Source organism: Equus asinus, chromosome 23 (assembly GCF_041296235.1).
Source record: "Equus asinus isolate D_3611 breed Donkey chromosome 23, EquAss-T2T_v2, whole genome shotgun sequence".
Classification (NCBI taxonomy): Eukaryota; Metazoa; Chordata; class Mammalia; order Perissodactyla; family Equidae; genus Equus; species Equus asinus.
Window position 1 is genome coordinate 30,419,888 of NC_091812.1, and position 17,620 is coordinate 30,437,507.

At 39.8% G+C, this 17,620-nt stretch overlaps 1 protein-coding gene across 6 annotated transcripts in view; it reads right to left on the reverse strand.

Moving 5' to 3' along the window:
- Positions 1–8,166: 8,166 nt before the first annotated feature.
- The window catches only part of TRPM6 (transient receptor potential cation channel subfamily M member 6), a 164,023-nt gene continuing 154,569 nt past the window's right edge, over positions 8,167–17,620 (reverse strand). Inside the window, exons 37-38 of one of the 6 annotated variants that reach the window (XM_070495635.1) lie at positions 12,909–13,015; positions 8,167–10,400 (exon numbers count right to left, since the gene is read on the reverse strand). In XM_070495635.1, coding sequence (XP_070351736.1) covers positions 10,267–10,400; positions 12,909–13,015 — 241 coding nt within the window. In that variant the 3' untranslated portion in view covers positions 8,167–10,266. The remainder of the gene's footprint in view (positions 10,401–12,908; positions 13,016–17,620) is intronic. The other 5 variants (XM_044767631.2, XM_070495634.1, XM_014848704.3 and 2 more) reach the window with 5 other exon arrangements.

Below are 17,620 nucleotides of genomic sequence, written 5' to 3' on the forward strand. Positions count from 1 at the left end.
AAGCCTTCCCTCCTCTCTTGAGAGAAGGAGTCCCTCCTTCACTTGACTGCAGAAGCATTTTTGAAAATGCCTCAATTGTGGCTTTTGGTGCAATGAGGTTGTTTTACGTGTTTGTCTTCCCACAGACCTGTGAGCACTCACCTTATTAATATTGGCACAGTGCCTGACAAATGCTAGGCACTTAATGAATCTTAGTTAAATCAATAAATCAATGACTGAACCAATAAAGTAATTGAGTGGCCACCAGGGCCTTGCAAAAATATCACATGAACTCTCTAGTCTCCCTATGCTCTGTCAGCCATAGTTCCTGGGGGGCTTAAAAAAGAGTAGATCATAAATTTTGACAATAGTACTCTAGAAATGACTTCAATTTTAAAATTTGATAAATTGAAATATTTCCTTAAAACGTTTCAATTCCGCACCCACTGCTCTATAAGAAATGATCCAAGATGACTCTTAAAAATCATTTTCAAGTTTATGCATCCAAGCTTTAAAGTTAGAGCACCCTTTCAGATCTTCTACTTTGTAGAAAAGGTACATGATAATTAACTTTCTTCATAAAATTTAGTCCATTCTTTTCTCCTATGTATACCCAAGTCCTCCACCTCCATCTTAGCTCTTGTGCGGTGAAAATTTACAGCGATCATGGCCATCCAGTGTAGGAAATGAATTAACATTCTCCCCAGGACCCTCATTTGTATAGTATATTAATAGGCTCCTTATGTAAATTTCTACCCTTACCTCACTGCTTATATGCCTGCTAGCTGGTTATACACAATTTAGAAATGAGGGCAAGAAATGTTTGACTTCACATGATGTTGCTTAGAGGGATAGTGAGGGGAGAGATGGGTGGGGGTCCAGCAGCGAGAGCAAAGTTACAATGGACATATTTTATAGCTGTCACCAAACTAACAGTGCTCAATAAAGCCAACTCTCACTCCAATTAGATTTTACTTCTTTTGTCCCCAAGATTTTGCCATTATAAATGAGTTATGGGAAGATAAAAAGGAATATATCTGATGATATATTGGAAATGTCTGGTGCAAGAAGATATGCAGAGTTAGTCAAAAGTATGCTGTGTCCTAAATAAGGAGAACTTTTTATTAAACATTTCTGTAGAAAGAAAAAACCCACTCTCCAAAACCATACCAAAGAACACTCTGCCTTCCAGAACCATACTCAATCAAATAAGGAATTGGACCACAATAGATAATCCCTAATTTGACGGAGACTGCTAGCTGTTCATCAAACTCCTTTTTCTCTTTTTCTTGGCCATATTGCTAGGTTGCATTTCCTAGCCTCTTTTGCATGTAGGTATGACCTTGTGACTGACTGAGTTCTAGCCAATGGTATGTGAACAAAAGAATGTGTGTCACTTTCAGGACTGGCCCATAAAACCTTCCATGTATTCTCCTCCTCTTGATGTTTTTTCCCCTTCTGGTGATGAAGCTGCAGATTGCCCAGGGCAACCTTGGTACCCATCTGTTAAAGATGGCAGAACCACTGTCAGCCTGGGTCACAGAAAGACTGTGTGGCGCAAAGAACTCAACCACTCACCACAGACTGTCCTAGACCATTAAGTAAGCAAGAAACAAACATTTATTGTGTTAAGTCATCACATTTTGGTGTCCAGTTATTGTTGTTGCCTAGCCTCCCCTAATACAGGATCCTTTCAATTTTGGCATTCTAGGATCAATGTCATGAACTAGTAGTCCTTTGACTGAAAAGAGAAGCATATGGCGGAGGCTATGCATATGTCAGGTGGGGAATATATGGGAAATCTCTGTACCTTCTGCTCAATTTTACTGTGTAATTGCTCTGAAAAATAAAGTCTATTTTTTAAAATGAGAGAAGGAAGCAGCTCCAGCTCCACCAATCTTGGGTTGGAGATTGTTTGGTGATGAAAGATCTTTAATAATTATTAATAATAATTTCTCAGCGTGCCTATTGTGTGCCATACACTGTACTAAGTGCCCTATGTACATTACCTCTAACTCTCAGAATAATCCTGCTTGGTAGACATTAGCTTACAGAAATGAATCTTCTCTACAACATTCAAGTGCAAGAAATGGCATATTACCTTATTTTTTTTTTAATCTAAATAGAGGTCCCCTCTCTCCAAAATGACAAGAGAGTCAATATGAGTCATATTTGATGATTATAAAACAAGAAAGAACAAAGGTAGTTCACTTGGCACTTGGAAAACAGTGAGAGCTTCTAATCTTTAGGCCATTAGGCCCACAGACCCAGCCCATATGATCCATTCACAGGCAGAAAGCTTCATTTGATCCATGATTAGCATGGACACATATTGCTTCTTGTGACTTCTTAGGCTATAGCTCCTAGCAGGTTCTCCTGATATCCATGAACTAGCCCTTCACAAGCCCTGCACCTCTCACCCAAAACACCACCATCTCCCCTATCTCCAGGAATGAATTGCTCTTCTCTTTCCCAGGGTAGGCTTCCTCTGCCTCTTCAACTCCAAGTTCCAGCCCCCATCAATTTTCCGGAAGTCCTGGTGGGAGCTTGTCCTGTGGGGCCTTGCAAGTTCTGCAGTAAGTCATTAACATCTTGAGGGAAAGGCATCCACCTACCTTCTTGGGATGGAGAACAGCAAGCAGAAACACAAGACAATATATTAACAGATTATCCTGCCATATTCAGATGATAAACCAGGTTCAGAGAGGTTAAACTAGTTGTGAAGGTCACAAACTATTCAGTGGCAGAGCTTCAGTTCAAACCTAAGTGCATTTGGTTCCAAAATCTAGAGAATTTTCTACCATTCCATGTAGGCCTTTTTGGGAAAATTCAAGGCACACCACAGTCCTAAAAGGCTTTTTATGACAATAGGAAATTATCATAAATCATCTTAAATCATACAAAATATTTGAAACATTCATTGAAATCCAAGTCTTAGAGAGTCTTTTCACTTGAAATCTTCAATGGTCACCCAAGACTGGTATTCAAACAGCTACTTTCCATTTATGCAAACATACATATGCACATAAAAATAAGCAAATGCACTGTTAAAATCATTAATTTCCAATATCATTTTGAGACTAAAATTCTGAAATTACATATCTAGTGTATTATCCTCATTAAAAAGCATAAACAACTAAATCTCATTTGACCCATCTTAAGAAAAGCCTTATAAAGATTTCCAAGTTAAAATTTTAGTCACAGAAACATCTAAATATTTTTCAGGAAAACAGAGAAGGATTTTAATATAATGAGAGAACATTATTTGCCTTAATTCACAAATTCAGTTATTATTAAGATAAATGATGGTGACTTAGAAGGCCTGAGTTGTAGTCCCTCCACTGACAATAGTTATACTAACTTTGGATGAAGAATAATTTCTTTGGATCTTATTACTTTCATCTATCCTTTTAGCTCTCACATTTTGAATTCTACATTTCTGGGAAAATTGGCACCTCACCTATAAATTGATGATATTTCTTGGTCCACACTTGCAGCCAGTGTAGTGTAAAAAGATGTAACAGAAATAGGCAATCAGAGAAAGGGAAAGAAAGACAGAGAGAGAGAGAGGGAGGAAGGGAGGATGGAAGAGGAGACAAGAAATATTTCCTCATTATGGTCTATATTTCTCAAGGCTGATGTAAGAGTCACTTGAAATTCTGTTGCATCCTTTAGAATCCATCTGGAGTATTGCAGATTTGGGGTAGTCCCCTCCCACTGGCAGGCCATCCTTCTGGAGAAGATGGGATGAAACAGGATGTCTTAGCCTGACATCATTAAATATTTGATTTGTCTAACTCTCTTTGTTCTGATCCCATGTACTTCAAGCAACCCTCTGATTATAATCCAGCTTCCAAGGCCTTCAGGGACACAGTGTGATAATCAGTCTCATAAAGGGTTTGTAGTTTGTATAGACTCTGTTTTTCACTATAAATTGATAAACTAGAATGTCACTAGATGCTATCTAATAGCTAATTGTTGTGTTGACTAAAATATCTAATTGTCTAGGAAGGCAAAAAAAGGGGACAGAAATGCAAGTGGAGGCAGAAAAATTCACTGGCAGACACAGTGCCAGATTCACAAGAACCCACTCATCATCTTGTACTTACTTTGTGATAATGTCAAAAAGGAGTGGTTTTACCATGGACTCATAGAGTCCGTAAATGGCCATTAACTGTACAGGAAAGATTTCCTTGACATTGACAGATGTAGAAAGGATACAAGGTAACATTCCACAGATGCCAGTTTGGATTTTCTTGTCTGGTGGCCAAAGTTAGGTCTTGACTTTCAAATCTGTGTTCAACCTATCACAACATGAATCTCTAGTAATTTTAAGCACGCTGGCCAGTATTGCCTAGACTTCTATGTCATTGATTTGACCTAGTTTTTAAATCCTGGCCCCCCCCCGGGTAGCTGACTTTAGTCACTAAACTTATAAGCAGCATTTTCAAATCTTTATAATGGACCTAATAGACCCAGCCTCTCAGGTTGGTATTTAGATAAATGAAATTATGTATAGCACACATTTACAACTAGAACTTAATGAGTGCTCAACACATGCTACCTATAATAATAATATAAAAAACTATTATAATCATTCTTATTGCTTGGAAATAATGGATCAGTATATTGTAAACTCTTTATTTGGCTTGGAGACCCTTGAAGACCGAATAGGATTTCACCTAAGTCATCTAACCTTAGTGTCAGGGCATAACACACAGTAAGGCTCAATAAATGCTTCTTGAATAGGATACACTGAACAGTTGTACAAAACTAAGGACTACATGATGTATTACCACCGCACCTCTCCTCCCACCCTATGCGCTAAAATATTCCCAGAAGCCCTTTAGCATAGGCAAACATCCCTTCTCATGAAGCCCAGCCCATGTTTATTTTCATCTGCAACATTCATATGATCTTGCAGAACACAATACTCTCTACTCCCTCAATAAAATAATTCAGCAGTCCTCCCACAATCCATGATATTCTCTATCCTCACCCACAGCAGATGCATGCCCCCAAAGATCATTTCTCCTCCTCTCCATTGTTGTTACCAGCATCTCTTCATCCCAGGTCCCTATTTATAAAATTTCAGGAGCAAGCAGGGAATTCCAAAAGATGGTAACACACTGTAATACTTCTCTAGGGCTGCCATAACAAAGTAGTAGAGACTGGGTGGCTTAAACTAGAGAAATTTATTTCCTCACAGTTCTGGAGGCTAGAGGCCAAGATCAAGGTGTCACCATGTCTGGTCTCTTCTGAAATCTCACTCCTTAGCTTGCAGATGTCCTCCTTCTCTCTGTGTCTTCACATGATCTTCCCCTTGAGTGTTTCTGTGTCTTAACCTCTTCTTCTTATAAGGACACCAGCCATATTGAATCAGGGCCCACCCTAATGACTTCATTTAACCTTAATTACCTCTTTAAAGACCTTATCTCCAAATACAGTCACATTCTGAGGTACTGGGGGTTAGGATTTCAACACATGAATTTTGAGGGGACACAATTTGGCCCATAACACACACCAAGCATTTCTTTTGGTTACCAAAGTATCCTGAGGCTCTGTGGCCTCTTACTTGGTGATCAATAGGATACAGGAGAAAAAATTCACTAGAAGTCAAAGGGAAACCACATGACGCCAATGACGATTCCTCCAAACCCCAACAAAAGAAAATTGTCATGTCCACATTTGGACAGTTGTTAGGCAAAGGGTTTCTACCATAACATTTGCAAAGACTTTGTGACTAATTTAGCAAATGGAATTTCTAAAGGTTCACAATGAAAAAAATCACTAGGAGAAGACAAGAATTCTAAAGGAAGTCAGTTGCTAAAAGATGCTGGCAAGCTATAGGCCAGAATTTCATTATTACTAAACAGCTCTATACTGATAAAATTTAAATCCTCATTAAAACTTTTGTAAAACATCAAGCTTTAGAAGTAACAAGATTCTAAACCTGCTCTCTTTCATACCCAAAAACGTCACCAATGATGGCACAAGGTTTGGGCTATACTTCTGGAAGGCTTTCTTTGGGCAGAAGATGGCAAAAGAAATTAGCTACGAAAACCTAAATCCATCAAAAAACAAAAGAAACAGGAAACACTGTGCAATGGTGAACTCCCTGATTTTGAACTATGTAATCAAGCTTCAAAACAAAAAGGGAGCAATGAGCTTTTTCCTCTTGGAAAGGGAGAAATAGAAGAAACTACTTTTGTATTTATACTGAAACAGGTCCACTGAGCATCCTCTGTAAACATTAAATAATGATCACATCAAAAATGGAAACCGCTTATTATTTATTGAACTGGATCCCATGCTCACAGAAGCCATTAAATTAGATTCTCAAACGACTTTATAAACGCTCTGTCATTATTGTTCACCTTCATTTGAAAAGGTAAGTATCTCACCTCCTCAGAGTTAGGGGTTAAGAGAAAGGTTAAACAAATTAAATAAAGGTAGACCAAAGTCTGCCAACGATAGAGACAAGGTTCGTTATCCCTCAAGGACTAAAAGTCTCTCTTTGAAAAATTAAGCAACTTAACTGATTGCTTTTAGGAGAGTATCTCACAAAAATACATTTTATCTGTACATCACGGTCTAGAAAGAAAAGTCACAAAATAATAACTGTGCTAAATAAAAAATCAGTGTGGTTTCCGGAACCCTTTCTATTCTGTGTACTCACCCATGTGGCTGGAGATTTGAAATGCTATTTAAGTCTCATTTTCCTTCAGAAGCTAACCTCTGTGGAATAAAATGCTGTTCAGGGGAAAAAAAATCTTTTCTGTCATTTGACTTTAACTTATGATAAATTAGCTTCAACTAGTTTCTTAGAAAATTGCCCAAGAAATGACTACAGAAAATTAAATACCAAGACTTCAAAGAGGCAAACACACAGGCTTCAAATTCCGACCTCAGAGAATAATCCTCCCTTTCTCATGCTTTGGAGAGATGTGAGTAAAGAAACCGCACTAGGGCATGGTAATGAACCATCTTTCAAATGACTTTTCTATCAATCTTCTTTTCAAAGGGTAATAAAGTGATGATTATTTCTAGGCAGTTTCTGGGAAGTTATCATCTCATTTCAATAGTCCCCAGTAAGAAGGACTGTACTCTGGTACCATCACCACGATGATAAGGGCAGGAACTGGTTGAGAATTCAATAGACAAGGTGTAGGTTGTTAAAAGCTATTTCCTGGAAAATTAAAATAGAGAGAGATCAAAAGAATCATGTTGGGTCTTAAGGAATTGGTAATCATTCTCTTCTAGATTAAAAATGCAAATCTGATTTATTACCTAGTGAATGAAATCCATTATCATTTGAAAGTTTTATTATTTCTTTCAACAAATAATGTTGAAAGCTTATTATGGGCCATGTTCTGTCCATGATGCTGGTGACTGACGGAGAAAGACAACCAGCCAAGACAGGGGCTTCCGGGTCATGAGTTCTAGAACCTGAGTGGTCTGTCTCATCTAAAACAGCAACAAACAACCACCAAAACAAAAAAAAATTTGTTTTTAAACATTGAGTAAATGGTTGTTTGGGAAGTCTTGGTCACCCAGTACTTCTTTTTGCAAAGCCACAGAAAATAATAACAGGGTGAGAAACACCCAAAACTACATCTGATCTCATTTGCCAGAGCTGTCAAGAGGCTTTATTTAAGAAATCATGGAGCAGAAGCACTCTGGGAGCATACAGCCTCATGGAAAGGAGTGCCCATGCACAGGATGCCTTCAGGAAGGACTTCCAGGAGCCTGGCTGCTTCTCTGGTCCCCACATTCACATTCCATATGCGAGATGGGTTTTGCGCTCAGACACAGATCATGCAGTCCATTTTTCCTCAGTGGTTCATAAAAGCAGCCCTGCCTATGTCTTCTTATTTGCCCTAATTCTCTTAGCCCAGTCTGGACCTGCTGCCCATTGGCAGATAGGGGATGGGACACATCTCCAGATTCAACATTGGCCCAGAAGTCAAATTTTTTAGCATCAACTAGAAATCCCAACTTTGAACAACAAAAAAAGAAAGAAATGAAAGACATAAAGCTTTTCAAGGGCATAGAAGTGCTATGTCCACGGCATCTTCATCACTCACATAGTACAGAGAAGGCACTAAATGAATACCTGTTGAATAAAATTAACCAAATGAATGAATGAGTACTCCACCCTATTATGGTCATGAATCACTCAAAGTCAAGACGGTCGCATCAGTATTTGCACTCCAGCAATCCCACAGCAGAGCTTTGCCCAACAACTTTTTAAAATGCTATTCTGGTGATTTTTCTTCAAAAAAAAAAAAGCAAGAAAAAAAGCACGACACAGAAATTTGAAATCAAATGTATTTGTTTTCAAGTTCCATTCCAGGTAACAAATATTTGGCTAATGAATTAATGCTTTCAGTTTGGCCCTTGGATAGGCGAACTGCCTCTTTCTATTGTTAAACACATCACTGAAGTGAGTACTGATGACCCCTTATTGATTCGCAGAGTAGGATAAAGCAGTTAAGACCCGAAAAAAGCATTAACATTTTATCCTCATTGCCAATCAAGAAATCACCCAAATTTCCCACCTCCTGAAACCCCCAAGACCAAAATAAAAGGGGTATAAGTTAGCCCTTGTGAAATTCACACTCACAAGAATCAGACTCAATCCTTGGCAAACTAAATCCTCGGCCTTCTGTGCCCCCATGCCTGGGCAACATCTCCCCTGAAAGTGTAACCTAAGAATGCAGGAATATTGATTTTAAAAGCAAGCCTGGGGGCCAGCCCCATGGCCTAGTGGTTAAGTTTGGCACCCTCCACTTTGGTGGCCCTGGTTCAGTTCCTGGGCACAGACCTACACCCCTTATTAGCGGCCATGCTGTGCTGGTGACCCACATACAAAATAGAGGAAGACTGGAACAGATGTTAGCTCAGGGTGAATCTTCCTCAAGCAAACCGAGGAAGATTGGCAGCAGATGTTAGGTCAGGGCAAATCTTCCTCAGGGGGGAAAAAAACCCAGCAAGCCAGCTAATGTAAGGGAGAAAGATAAGTTGGAATGTCTTCAAACCCAGGAATTTTATTGCTGGTAGATTGGAACCCTTTATAAGAAGGAAAGGAGATGCAGGGGGAGAAGGGAGAGGATTCCTAGCCCTCCATCTCTTCCCTGTGAGAAAAGCTGGTGCTTGTTTGAGGTAGGGCAACTCCAATGAGTATAAAAGAGGAGTGACTGACCCCCAAAATGTGCTGCTCAGTGTAGCTTCTGGGGGTTCTTCCTTCAGGCCTCTGAAACTGATTACATGTTCTCAGGTACACCCTACAATGCTCTTTAAGCCTCCAGAACTCTGCACTGGAACAAAGCAAACACCTTTAAAGCACGTTTTCGGTCAGAAACCCCATCTTTCCCCATAGGACCTGACATAGAGTAACTTGGTCTGTAATATTATACACACAGCTTTGGAAAAGGGAGAAATGTTTTAGAGGTTGGCTTAGTCAACTCTCTAATTGACAGTACCCCTGAGTTTACAGGAAGGGAAAATATTTCTTAACAATTTCTATTGCATATCCTTGTTCCCCTCAAAAAGAAAAAGATACAAGGGCTATTGTTTTAGACCACCCCTTTCCTTTCTTTCTGAAAAACCTGAAATACCCAGGCATCATATGATTCACTGACAATACCTTAAACCTATCTAGATTTCTCCAGGATACCAACTTTTTACTGGTTCGTTTGTGCAGGAGTGTGCTCCAATCTGTGCAAATACACCCTCATCACATTGTTTTCCTTATTATTGCTATTCAAAGCCCTATGCTGTGGGAAAGGACAGAGGAGGAAGTCAAATAACCTTTTTATGTACATATATACATAAATATAATATGTGGGTGAGGTGATGAATACCAGTGGATGTTAGAGTCTGCACACATAGTGAGAAAATAAATTAAATCATCTCCCTGGTTCTTTAGTGCCCGGCGTTCTGCTCCAAGAGTTTGGTCTGCTCTAAGTGACCAACTAAAGCAATGAGGTATGAAGGAGCAGTATTCCCAGCTGACTTGTCCGAGTGTCTCCCTGGGGGACTTGAGGATGACAAACACATGCAAAGCACCCTCCACACAGGCGAATATCTAGGAGAACCCTTTCATCATATACCAACGAGGTCTTCCGGCAGGGGGACACACGCGGCTCAGAAGGCGTGTCCCAAGGAGGCCCATGGGGCAAGGCCACCCTGACAGAGCTCTGACATAATCAATGTTACATCAATAAATCTATGTTACCATAGAGTTCATGGAAGGGAGGGCAAGGGTTGTCATCTTCACTCTTTTTACAATCGTGTGAGGTCTTCTGAAGAATTACTATCCTTTTTCCTTGCTGGAGGCCCCTCAGCTGGTTCTACTTTGATTTCAAGTCCAAAGGTGGAATTTATCCTTCCGGGGGAATAGTCATTCCTCGTTAAATCTGCAAGGAAGATAAGACGGTTATAGGGGATCCTTAAGAACATAATGTTCACACAGATGGACTGGACTTTAGGCTTTGCCAAACGCTCAGAGAGGACTCTGCTTCCTCAGTCCACTGATATGTGAAACTCAAACCCTCAACCCTGTCTAAACTCCCCCCATGGCCATGTTTGACTCTAAATCCCCAATGCTGCTTTAAGGCTTATGATCACTGGGACAGGGAAGGAGAGATGTGATTGTTTGATTCAATATGTAATGCCCTATACGACACAATGGGCCAGAGTTAAGTGAAGCCAAACAGGAAACAGGACATTTTCACTGTTGAATGATGGGCAGGGCCAGTGAGTTCAGCCAAAATGGTGGACTTGAGATTTCAGTGGTCGGTTTTCTGCAACAAAGCTGTACCTCAGATTTGGCATTGCCTATAAAAGCTTCATCCAATTATCGGATCTTATGCTTCCTAAAGCCCCCTTCTTCCATTTGAAAAGAAGATTATCGAAAGGGAATATTAACAGGGGTAACCTTTGGGGAAAAATGTATGGAGAAGGATAGGCTTTAAATGTCAGCATACCATTTTGTACTTTATTGATTAAATTTGTTAACCTTAAACACATATTCCAATGTTAAACAGGGATTATCTGCACATAAAACTAATACATATTATAGTTTAATAATAACCAACATTTATTGAACATATCCATATATTACTTCAATCCTCACACCAACTTCATGAGATAGGTGCTACTATCCCCAGTCTACAGATGAGAAAACCAAGGCCCAGCATCACATCGCAGGTAAAAAGCAATACTGGGATGTGAGCTCTCCCTATCTGGCTCTGGATCCCATGCTTTTATATATTATCCTAAACTACGTCCCTTTAAAAAAAGTAAAACATAAACAAAAAGAAAAATCAACCCTAATCCTGTTTTCCAGGCTAAACTTTTTTTATTCAGATTACTCAACGTCTGAGTAAATGAGGATACTTCTTATTTCCACTTACATGTGTTAACTAAGGTTTTGAAAGGAAATAAGAATTAGGTCTAGAAATGGAGGAACTATTGAATTACTCGCTCAAAACCCACCATTATAGGTAAAAAAACCCCTCAAACTTAATCATACAGAAGAGCTAACTGGACTCAAGGAAGGAAGCAATGAGTTATGCCTGAAGTTTCCCTTTCTCCTGCTGATTAGATGCAGCCCCTGTGTCTTCAAGAATGGAAGGATGCCCTCTCCAGAGTACAGTGAATCAGACCTGGGCTGAGGACACTGAGTTAATGCCCCCAACTCCAGCTTGCAATCATGGGATGACTCAGATATGTGTCAGTTCCTGCCCCCCAGTAAGGCCATTACCTGGAGGCCTGATGTCACTCAGTCCAGCCCAGCTCCATCGTGGGCTCCTTCTGATCAGAGAGGATGCCAGTGGGCATCTCAGCCAATGTGCTATAGACTGACCTCTTTGCCCAGAGAGAACAAGTCCTGGGCAGCTACAAGATGAGAGTGATGGTCTCCTCTCTTTACTGCTCCAGTCTGACCTCCCCACCTTGCATACCCACCAGCACCACCACCCCTGGCTGAGAGGCGATTTCTCACTGAAAGCCTGCTTCACATCCCAGTCTTTTGTTATGTCTTACCCACAAGAGCAACTCCTACCTCTAACTCCGACAAGATTAGAAATTGCCTCTCTTTGTCGTAAATTTAAACCTACTCCATTCCAAGCTACAATGGATGACAATCTTTTACTGATTTCCATTTCCGAGTATCATCATTTATTATAAAGCAGGAAGGGCTACTCAGCTTAAAATATGTGCAATGCCATTCTAAGCACAAGTTTGGCATGACCTCAGAAAAACAGTGGGCAAGCTGAGACAGAGATAAAGCATCCCTTCTGAGATAAAAGAAAAGAATGTAACAGAGCTGGGACTGCCAATTTGAGGGGCAGAGACCTCCAGCTGCTTACTTTTATGTTAGGAATATTTTTCTGTGGTGACTATATTAGTTTCAGAGAAAGTGTGCCACATTATCAAATCAGATTAAAAGATACACATTGCAATGTATGTTTAAAGTGGAGGGCTTTTGTAGTGAAAAGCACTGTAATAAGTGATAACTGTCGTTTCCCTCTATACCCCACCCTCCCAAGTGACCAGTGAGTAAATAAGGATAGAAGAGAAATACTGTGGGTACCACACAGGACCCAAAGAGGAGGGGGTGGATGCAGAGACCTGCCTTGGTCCAATTTTACCCCAATTAAGTTGGTGGAACTTTTCCCTTGGAGAGACTGTGACAAGTACTGGGCCCAATGTTGTTTTATCACATTTTGGCAGAACCTGAAGTAAATCCCTGTCCTTTTAAAATCCCTTTAGAGACTGGAAAAATTTGCAGTCAGAAAGTCAAGCCTCAACTGTGACTGAGATAAAAATGTGATTAAGATTTTCTGCTCTACCCCAGGTTACAATGGATGTTGTTCTACGGGAGATTTACTTAGAGAAAGATGGAATTGTTTGGGGCCTACCCGGCAGTTTGAGCTTCCGGCAGCAAGAGTTGCAACGATGTTTTGCAATGAAGTTTCTAATTGCATCTTCCCCTAAATTGGCTGGTCCAAACACCATTCCTCTTGATCTAGAGGAAATATCAGAATATCAATTAGATCACAACTAAGAAAAAGGAGCTCAACTGGGATTCTCTGAGATACCGAACAGTATCCCCTAGTAACCCGGCAAACTTGAAGGAGCCAACAAAGAACAGAGCACTTTGGGGAAGCAACAATGTTAGGTTTGCAAATTTAAAATTCAAATGCACTTAAATCTTTGTACCCAACTCCAGGACCTACTGAGAAACTCATTTCAACGCGAATCTGATAGAAGAGTGAATTTTCTATGTACCACATTAAAACAAAATACAGTAAGACCCTTTTTAATGCATATGGGGTGAGAGAATGACATTCATTACCAAATGTTCTACTAGAAAACCCAAAAGGTAAGGTATAAAGGAAGACAAATTTGCTATCGGAACACACCTTCTAAAAAGACTCATATACATTGTTTCAAACCCAGATACTTTTCTGAAAATAACCAATGTTCTCAAACACAAATGCCTGACAAAAACCTCCATCAGTCAGTACTCAGGGCTCTTTCTACAGCTACTCTCTACCCTGCAAATTGCTATAGCTCAGTTCTTTGTGGAAAGACAAGACCATTACGAGACAATGATTTTGTGGAAATAAACTACATATGCTAAATGTGGGTGACAGAATTACAAGTAAAATCAGTATATATTAGACACATTTTGAATACGCTATAATTATAATAGATCCTTAGCAGATTCCAGGATCGATGTGCAACCATTATCAGATCACGCACAACCATTATTCTTCAGGCTGACCCTCTACACACCATGGAACAGAGCACATCAGAAACACTTCCAAACAACTTTATGAAAGCTAATATTTTATTTTAATGACATGCAGAGTGGAAACAGCACATTTTAAAATCTGAACTCAATTACTGCTCTTAAATACCACGTCTTAAGAAAAAAGAAAAGCAAACTATCACAAAAGGAAACAATAAACTTCGCTTCTAAGGAATGTGGTTTTTCAAAAGGGACATGGTATAAAAATGAACTTTTTTCCATCCTAGTATTGAAACATTTATCTCAATTTCCACTTCCTTTTGGCAGAATAACAGTAGCTGCTCTGAAGATGTGCCAAGCACAGAATGAGAGCTGATGTCAGTCTGATCTCAGATTGCCTCCCTGCTCTGAGGCGAGTAGGTGGAGAGAATCTCTTGGGAAGAGAGAGTGAACAGACACCCAGGATTAACTTTCCCGGTCACTCAATCGCCTGTACAAAGTACGGCTCTGGTGGTATTTACCGGGCTGCATAAACTGCCTCTTGTTAACTATTCCTCTCTCAGTCCATCTGGTAAGTAACCACTTCAATAAGGTGAAACTGAATGTGGTAAAAGAGTAGAATTGCTCGATATTTAGTATCAGAATTCTATGATGCCAATAAAGTAAAAAAATGAAGGTGTTGGGGCCAGCCTGGTGGTGCAGTGGTTACATTCGCACGCTCCACTTCAGCGGCCCAGAGTTCGCCAGTTTGGATCCCGGGTGCAGACCTACACACTGCTTGTCAAGCCATGCTATGGCAGGCATCCCACATATAAAGTGGAGGAAGATGGGCATGGATGTTAGCTCAGGACCAGTCTTCCTCAGCAAAAAAGAGGAGGATTGGCAGCAGATGTTAGCTCAGGACTAATCTTCCTCAAAAAAAGAAAAATGAAGGTGTTATTTTAGTCATTAATATTGAAGAATCCCCTTTATAGTCTCTTCAGTATGACCCTGCTGGAATATTTCACTCTTTTGCATGCCATACCTGCCATTTCTTTCCTCCCAGTAAAGCATGAAAACCCCCAACTTAGAGACATAACATTGATTCTCAGATGCAAGCTCTAGCGAAATGGTTTCCCTCTACGAGCTTTGTGAAAAGTAAGACAAAAGAATCAAAATTACTATAAAATGTGTCTATTAGGGGTTCGACCACTCCCTGTGCAGGGGAGAGTGAAAGAGAGTGGCGGGGACAATCATTTGTGTCTACACCCTACAGCATGTCTACAATGTTGCAGTCTCAGATAACAAAGTTTAAAAAAAATACAACTATTTTCCAGATTTTTCACAGCACAGGAAAAACAGGTGGTAGCTTGGTTCCACATTTGAGGAAATGCTAATTAGTGCCATGTATACACAGATTTACTAAAGAACATATCATCGTCATAATTTCATACTTGTCAAGGGTCCAAAACCATCAAGCAGTAAGAGAAAAGATGCAATCCCAAACTACCAGTAAGTGAGACAGCCTCCACTGAGGGTCAATGGCCTGAAGAACTGAGTTAACTGGCCAGATTAACCGGGATTTGGCAGAAAAGGCCTGATGACTTTACCTTCATGTGCAGAAGGTTGGGGAAAGTCAAGAGACAAGAGGCATTAGAGGCAATGCCAGAATTTGCAGCACAACATCTTCTCTTTCAGCAGACGATTACTCCCTTCACCGAGACCTCCTCCTCATAGGCAGTTACCACCTTCTCTGAGCTTCAGTTTTCTCATGGTGAACTGGGGTTGAAGGTGCCTACTGCCAAGGTTGAGGTTAAGGGTAAAATAAACAGCATGTGAAAGCACTTGCTGAAACTGGTGCTTCTCAAACTTTAACACCAAATCACCAGAGGACCGTATGAAACTTAAGATTCGGACTCAGGGAGAGTCTTGAGATCCTGCACTTCTAATCATCTCCCAGGTGATGCTGATGTGATTGGTCCACGGCCCGCACTTTATGCAGCAAAAGTTTAATACACAAAGACATCTGAAAACGTGAGCCCACTGAACTCATTAGATGTAATTCACCACAATTGTGAGAAAATAGTACTTCTTGTTATCTTCACCATGAAGACCAAGTGTGCCCAAAATTCGGTGACCTGAAAAAACCAGGCAGGCTATAGAGATGCCATCCTATCAGTTTCCAGAGTTTCCACCCTCAAGTCACAAAAAATAAAGTTTGTCATAAGACAGACATTTCTAACCCGCATTGTCTATTAGAATCACATGGAGAACTTTAAAAAAATACAGACATCAGGGCCCTACCCTCCAAGATTCTGATTTGATGCCAATTCTCAGCAGCTTTTTTTCTTCAAGTTTCCCTAAGTGACCTTAATAGAAATTGAGACCTACTGGCCTATAGAATGCAATTAAATACTCAACTGTCAAGTTGGATAATATAATCTTAGAATTCTAAAAGATGCAAATATTCAGGTCATATTAAATGACATAAGCCAAGGTCACACTTTAATAGATGATAGCCCATACATAAACTTGGTTAAGTAAATATGCAAAAAAATTTTCACTATGAAATTATAAGGGAAGTATTTGTTGTACAAGGTTCCTACTAAAAACATTTGCGCACACAAGAGTACTGAAGAAACAATATTCTTAGCTAAAAACACTTTAGCTCTCCTCAAGTGAAAAATAATAAAGCCTTTATCTGTACCCTAAGGGTTACAACATGAAGTGCATGCTCAAATATCACAGGAAGTGATCACAGGAGCAATATGGATCAGCTTTATCTTCTCTAGCTCACCTAGACCAAAGAAATAGCTAAAACACTTTTAGATGAGACATCTCTGCATAGAAGCCTACAGATGAGACCATATTTGGATTAATCGTTCAGTAAAAAGCAGAGCATCAAAGCAGTGAATATTTACAATATGATTCCTGTGGGAGGGAAGTAAACATTTCAGATTTTATTGTATAGGGATTGACCACTTAGGTAATTTTATATATAAGTATAGACACTTAGGACAACTAAGAAGTAAAAATGTTGTATGCTAGCAGTTCTCAAAGTGTGATCTCTGGGCCAGCGGCATCAGAATCGTCTTGGAATTTGTTACATTATTTGGCTCCACCCCAAACCCACTGAATCAGAAACACAGCAGTCTGTGTTTTAACAAGCTGTTCTGGTGATTATAATGAAAGTTCATGTTTGAGATCCACTGTCATCTGCCATACTGATCAGTCCTTAATCAGCACCAGCACTTCTTTTCTTCTACTCCACCTTTAACAGAAGAATACCATCTCAGACGCTCTACTGCTAAGTCCTCCCAAAGTCTGCTTATGGGATAAAATGCCCATGGGAATCCAAAGGACAGGCAGATGACTCATCACTCTATATAGTTTAAACTTCAGTCCTGAGCTAACAGACAATCTGATGCTTCATATTTAAGCCCCATTGTTTTGGCCTCTCACAGATTTGCTGGTACTGAATAGCACACTCTATGCCCTCAGTTTTCGTTTTATAGGCATGTGATGGAAGACGCTGCCCATGATAAGATGCAATGATTCCATTGTGCAGACGACAAAGGAAACTCTGCTTCTCCTATGACGTTAATTGTTTCCATGTCAAATCCTATAGAGGCTGAACTTACCCACATTTTCTCTTTTGTCTGGGCCACTAGAAAACTCAGAGTCAAATTTGCAACAAAGTTCATGCTACTGTATTGGTCTTTAGAATTTCCATTTATGTGTACTAACAACTCCAGACTTAATCATATTTTATTTCCATATTTTCTCTTTGCCTCCGTTTCCTAATCTATGCTTTCTTTAAAATCTTACTGTATTTTAAATTTTATTGTATTTTATTGTATGGTAGTTGGATATTTATATTTGGATATAGATTTAAAT